The sequence below is a fragment of the Pinus tabuliformis genome, chromosome 1_1 (assembly GCF_031772625.1).
Source record: "Pinus tabuliformis cultivar Carrire ecotype Pingquan chromosome 1_1, CPIR1, whole genome shotgun sequence".
NCBI classification, from domain to species: Eukaryota; Viridiplantae; Streptophyta; class Pinopsida; order Pinales; family Pinaceae; genus Pinus; species Pinus tabuliformis.
The window spans coordinates 915,180,649-915,187,745 of NC_142297.1; the positions used below are offsets into that span (position 1 = coordinate 915,180,649).

At 34.4% G+C, this 7,097-nt stretch overlaps 1 protein-coding gene across 1 annotated transcript; it reads right to left on the reverse strand.

Moving 5' to 3' along the window:
- Positions 1–2,111: 2,111 nt before the first annotated feature.
- On the reverse strand, positions 2,112–3,802 carry LOC149217375 (myb-related protein 308-like). Its single transcript, XM_089392991.1, has 3 exons — positions 3,561–3,802; positions 3,167–3,296; positions 2,112–2,968 (listed from the first exon to the last, which is right to left on the reverse strand). Exons 1-3 carry the CDS (start codon positions 3,691–3,693, stop codon positions 2,464–2,466), a joined length of 768 nt encoding a protein of 255 aa, XP_089249117.1. The 5' UTR covers positions 3,694–3,802; the 3' UTR covers positions 2,112–2,463.
- Between the last annotated feature and the right edge of the window lie 3,295 nt (positions 3,803–7,097).

Sequence of the window (7,097 nt, forward strand, 5' to 3'; positions counted from 1 at the left end):
AGGAATGAATTCCCCAGTCGTTCCTATTTCTTTTTCTGAAACATGCATTTCTTTATCTTTCCCAGTTTTTTATCACATGATTCCTGTATTTGATGTTTCTCTGAATTTTGTCGCCCAAACCTCTAACGATTCCATAAAAATATTCTAAACAAACCATGTATAACAGGGTGCAGCAAAACCTTGAAATAATGTGATGGAACCTATTCAACTGTAACGAATCTAGGTCCCCCAACTTTATAACATAGACTTTTCGTGAGAGCAGCGTCGAAGAAAAAGCGGGTGCAAACAGCGTCGGAGAAAGACTGCACTGTTGCAATTATTTTGTTAAAACGATTTTCAAATGGAGTCCTCTAACCAGGCAGATTGCCTGGATCGTCAAAAGTGGTTGGAATCCAGGTAAAAAAATTTCAAAAAATCATGTAGACACAGTGTTCGAATCCTCTGTACCGTCAAAAGTGGTTGGAATCCAGGCAAAAAAATTCAAAAAATCTTATAGAGGCAGTGTTTGAATAGTATTTTTGATGGTAGAAATAGATTCAACACCATCAAAAACGGATTCAACACCATCAAAAACTTCTAGGACACCTAAAATTTTAAAATTAGCAACTATTATTTTGATTTTCTTAAAATTTCAAAAAATCTTGTAGAGGCAGTGTTTGAATAGTAATTTTGATGGTAGAAAGAGATTCAACACCATCAAAAACTTATTCAACACCATTAAAAACTTATTCAACACCATCAAAAAAAAAAAGTATAAGACACCTAAAATTTTAAAATTTAACGACTATTATTTTGATTTTCTTTAAAAATGACGGAAATTTCCATAACTTTCCAGAGAACTCTTCCACGTAAAAAAGTATAGGACACCTAAAATTTTAAAAATGACGGAAATTTCCAGACAACTCCTCCACGTAAAAAAGTATAGGACACCTAAAATTTTAAAAATGACGGAAATTTCCAGACAACTCCTCCACGTAAAAAAGTATAAGACACCTAAAATTTTAAAATTTAAGGACTATTATTTTGATTTTCTTTGAAAATGACTGAAATTTCCATAACTTTCCAAACAACTCCTCCGCGTGATTAGACTAGGCTTTTTCAAACCATCCAAACCCCCTAGTTAGACTACGCGTTTTCAAACCATCCAAATTTCTTTTTGGATAGGATCTAATATTATTTTATATGAAAACCTTTCCAAAATCTTGCGGACACAACTTTGATTATGGTTACCAAATATTAATTATATCATCATTTTTTTCCCTCGTATTAAGAAATTATATGTGAAAGTGAAGGTTAAATTTGAGAGGGTTTACTTTTGGGATATCCGATAAACATTCATTTACACGAAAATTAACCATATTAATAATTCTTTTATCTAAATTTTGTGCAACAATTTGCATAGGTTTTGGTGGATACTAACAAATTTGCATATTTATATTTTTTATTTTCAATTTTTGCAAATACTTGTATAAATTAGGTAGATAATAACTCTGGTTACTTTATTTTCAAACTGTTCAAAGCTGTTTGAAATTTTGAACCAGGGTCCAAGTTTAGTTTCCCATGAAAAGAGTGACTGTCTGAGATGTAGTGTAAAGCCAGGCCACAATGAAACTCATCCTCTTGCTTGTCTTATCGGAATAAAACCTAACTTTTCCACCGAGAGATGTCCTGTAAAACCCAGAGCCCATGGAGTCCATCCTCTTAAGCTTGAATCATCGAAAGTAAAAACCCAAACATTACTTCTAGAGATGTAGTGTAGAGCCCAGGCCACAGTGAAGCCCATCCTCTTAGCTTGACTCATGAAAAAACCCCAGCTTTTCCTCGATCAATAACAGGTCTCCCAGTAACAGGTCTCCCAACGGTGCAGGGGAGAATTGATTTGAGAGGACAGTTTAGAGAGTGAAAAATAGCAAACTGCCCACGCAGCTACCTGAGCAGGGGAGATGAGCGAGCCAGATACGCCATGCCGCAAAATCATAACATGTTTACCTGATAACCGGCGAATTACACTACGCTCTAATCCATACAAACCGCAGATTACATCTTCAAATAAATATGACATTCAATACAAGCCAAATATATATATAAAGAAAGCTGTGCGGAACAGCCAGTAAAACTGGGAAAATATGAAAATCATAGTATCATTATTTACACGGGCATGTGACCAATTGCACTTCAATTACATTAGTTGATGATAGGGCACTGGAGACTTCGCGCTCAAGCTTCCATATGAATCGCTTTAAATATTACAGAGCGCCATGGTGAAACAGCGATTCCTATCTTCAGAGGTGAGCTATCTACACTCTTTAATCAATAATTTGGGTAACTGCTGTCCAGCTGCGTCCCTGTCTATTAACTGCAAACTCCGGGCTGCCACAATGAGCAAACATATAGTTTCACTCTGCCTATTCATCATATGAATGCTTAGTGGTGTTAATAAGCAAACCATAAAGCTCAAATCTTCTATAAGACGAGCGTGTAAAAACTCGAGACACCGGAAGCACTCTCTTCACAGTATCTGTTCTCACATTGCACACCATAATTTACTTGCAACCCCATGTGAGAAGAAACCGAATTAGGTTTTGAATCCACGGTTCCATCGACGCTCGAAGCCCTGCTTGTGGCGGGGGGCGAATGAACTGGCAAGCTGATGCACAAATCAAGATTGAGGTCGGGATGCTCTTCCGCGTCTTTAGAAGTGGCCGGTTCCATCGGCGAGCTTTCAGAACGTTCGTATTGAAAGAAATCTGCTATCTCCGGCGTTCTTGGCCTCTGGAACGCCAGAATTTCGTGCTCGAGGGCGGGCAGAGAGGGACAGATAGTGTTGCTGTTGTGCGGCTGGCCGAGGGGGCGATGAGACTGGGGGTCGAGTCCCCTGTTTAGCAATTTTCTCTTGATGTGAGTATTCCAGTAGTTCTTTATCTCGTTGTCCGTCCGCCCGGGCAATCTGCCTGCAATAAGAGACCACCTGCGCAAGTTCACGGACTAATTAAGGTCAATTCCGTCCATAATTAAGACTTCAGTTCAAAATCAAGATTGACATTTCAATGAATTTTGAAACCTCTCGGCCTCTTACAGAACGAGACCTAATATAAAATTCAGTCCGGTTCATGACCGGATAATTAAGGGAACGGATTGAAGCAATAGCGGCGATGAAATAACATACTTGTTGCCGAGTAGTGAGTGGAGTTTGATGATGAGTTCGTCTTCTTCTTCTGAGAAGTTTCCACGCTTCAGATCAGGACGCAGGTAGTTTATCCATCGGAGCCTGCAGCTCTTCCCGCAGCGCATCAGCCCTGCAATCGGAAAATCAAGGAAATATTTTCAACCAGAAGATCAAGAAAATCTTTTCAACCTGAAAATCAAGAAAATCTTTTCAACCGGAAAATCAAGAAGCTCTTTTCGATTGGAAAATCAAGAAAATGTCATATAATCTCCTCAATCGGAAAATCAAGAAAATCTCTTCTTCTATCGGAAAATCAAGAAAACGTTGTGCACAATCTTTTCAGTTTGCAATCAGCTAAATAATTCTATTGAAGAACAGAGTTCAGGCAAGCAACCTGCGGCCTTGGGAAGCGAGCGCCAGCAACCTTCGCCGTGAGTTCGAATGTGAGCGATGAGGCGATCGTCCTCTTCTTTGGTCCACGCCCCTTTGTTTGTATGAGCTTTTTCACAGCAGGGAGATCTCCCCATCTTCAATACACACAGGAATGAAGCAGCTTTAGCCGGAAGGGTCGGAATCCGTGAGCAAGTTTGAATGGAACCGATAAAGGCACTAGTATAAGAAGAGGCGGTTATAGCATATTTTGGCCTTTGACTTAGTTGGTTGGTGAGAATCAATAAATGGGCATCCAATTGCAGTGGATGAGTGACGGGTTGTTCAGTCCGTATGTTAGGTGGGTGATATCGTTGTTGTCATTATTACTATAGCTGACGTGGGGTCTTCTCCACCCCAACCCCTGACCCATGCCTTTCTACCTTTTCCTATGCGTTACGTACCTGATTCCCGAAATGCCCCATTCATTCCCCCACATTGACGTGAATATCTTTTTCTTAATGCAAAATGGCACATTACCCCACCCTGCCCCTCGGTTGAGTTGGACTTGCTTTGGAGCCACATAGTCAATTTGTGTTTTTTTCTAATAAAAGATTAATTATATATAAAGTGTTTGATATGATTAAAGCATATTTTTGAGGTGAAAATCACAATCGTGTGGAGCGAGAATGACATCAACTTTACATCAAATAAACTTTGATTAGCCGATGTAAAGTTGAATAGTAGGTAGGGAGCCAATCAACAAAACGATTACTTTATCTGGGCCATATCGACTCATATACTATATATATATATATATCTATATAGTTATAAAGTTGATTGAATTCGAAACATTTTGCACCTAACAAAGTTGTTAGGTGTATAATGTCTATCCCCTTTCCTTTTTCTTCGTCTTTTTCTTCACTTCCATTTTAACATTATTTCCTTTTCCTTGTCAATTTTAACATTATTGTACTTTTAAAGATGCCTCTCTCTACCATATTATATATATATAGATATTTTTAAAGTTGATTAAATAAATATTTATATAAAGTTTAAAAAGTTTAAAGTTGATTAAATGAAAAAATATTTAATGAATAAGATATTATTTAGTTTTAAAATAATAAAGAGAATAATAATTATTTAGATTTTTTTAGCTATTGAATGATTGGTTTCTTTATTTAACTTGTTATTATGATCTGGTTTTTTATCTTATCATAACGATAAACTACATTTGCTAATTCAAAATATGGACAAATAAATTTTGATGTGATTATCACCCAAAACTTTTTCAATAAACTTGATATAAATCACAAAAACATAAATTCAATAATATTTTATATCAGCCGAAAAGATATTCTATTTTTTTTCTTTTTTCTTTTACTTTTTTAACATTATTGCACATTTAGATAATGTATAAGTGTAAGGTTAATGAGAGGGGAAACATTGGGCAGCGAGCTTTGATATTTATTGTTATTTGAATAATGTTTCTCCCCGTTCTTTGTTCTTTGTCGAATTAATTTTAGGATTGTTGCACCTTAAAGTTAATCATAATGGAAAATATTTTATTACGTACGGTATTTGTTAGTTGTCAAAATATCTTTCTCATTTCCTCTTTTGTCAGTTTTGTTTTTTAATTTTTATTTTTACATTTTTGTACCAGACATAAAGATTAAATGGAAGCATTAAAAGCGAAGATATTGGTTAGTTGTAAACTGTCTTTGTTGGTTTATGTTAGTTAATTTATTTAATGTGGGAAAGTTATATTAATTTAATTATAAAAATTAATTAAATTAAATTAATTTATAATTTTTTAATAAAAAGCCATTATTTTCTAAATTACAATAGATTATAAAAATATTAAATTAAACGTGTAATAATGTCAAATCAATACGAAAAAGGTATGTTAAACTTCTCAATTACGTTGTTGGAAAATAATGAATTAAAGTCCTAGAATCTAAAAGATACACCGCCTACATTGCCGACCACATCGTCGTGCTCATGAATACTCCTCACTTTTCCATCGACGGATAAGCGTCAACATAAAGTGATGACAACATCGGCAAACCCATTAATAATGAAATAGTCATTTTATCTTTTAAATTTACAATGTCAAAATATGCAGCCATGATTTGACTCTTCAACTTGTTCTGACGATGAACTACATTAGTTGGTTCGAAACACGTCAACAAATGTTTTCTACATATGATTTACGCTAAAACCCTTTTATAACTGTTATGGATCACAGAAGCCTCAATTCAACAATGTCAAAATAATTATATCGTAGATTTTTTTCGTAATAATATATATGGAAATTAATAAGTTAAACTTGTAACAAACTGAATTTTATTTCAATAATAAATTTACCCTAAATTTAATGAAAATTTCAAGTGTGATCACTAGAGGAGTAATTATTTTTTTTATGAGATTAATTATTATTATTTTTATTTTACCATAGTGAATTTGTAACTGGTTGAAATTAGAATAATTTGTAAAACACTCAAACTTATAACTACACTAAAAGTATATCCAAAGATGTAAATATAGATCAATATTTTTTTTGGTTTATTAGTAAGTTAGATGCTTGGATTTTAAATGTTCCCTTTGAGTAATTATAGAGTTTAGTAAACCATGGCCAAAGATGTAATATAGATCAATATTTTTTTTCGGTTTGTTAATAAGTTAAATAATTGGATTTTAAATGCTCCCTTTGGATAATTAATGAGTTTGGAACTTCCGTTCCGTCGCCTTATATGAAGAGGCATTTTGAAACCAATTATATTAACCTGACAAAATCAATTAAAATTTCGGTTTCACTCCATCTGTGATTTTTTAAATCATCAAATTTAACAAGTAAAAAAATTACTACATATTTAATCAACTCATAAATATAGATACTTCAACTTGAACATGCCTTTAACATGCCTTTATGTTATAAAGGCTTTACCCCGAGAAGCCCAAAATTTGCTTTCCACTTTAGTGTATCCCATATAACAAGGGTAGTATTTTGGCTTTTTATTATTAACTAATAATTATTTTTGTTTTTTTTTTTCCTTTTTAATTGAAGGAGAACACATCTCGAGGAACCTTCCAAGTATTTTTTTATTTTATTTTGAGGATGGTATGTAGCATTAACTATGTTGGAGATCAGATGCACAGCAAATAATAAAACATATACACAGCCATAAAATCATGCACAGGTAACACAGGAATTTAACGTGGTTCACCCTACCAATCTGGGCTACGTCCACCAAACATAGGCATCGGCGATTCTTTATTAATCAAACAAGAGATTACATAAATCAAATCCTCACAAACTCTCACTCTCACAAAAAAAAAATCCGTATGAATACCTGTTTTATAGCAAGGAGGATCTAACTGCCTCATAAATCCTCTCAACTCAAATTTAGGATGCATTAACTCCCTCCCAACAAACTGGAGCTAATCTAGGAACTAATTCCTATTGTTGTCATCTACTGAGATTTTGCCTATTTTATTCAAAACAGAAAATCTCAACAATCTCCACCTTGACAACAATTAGCCTGATGCCCTGTTATTATTA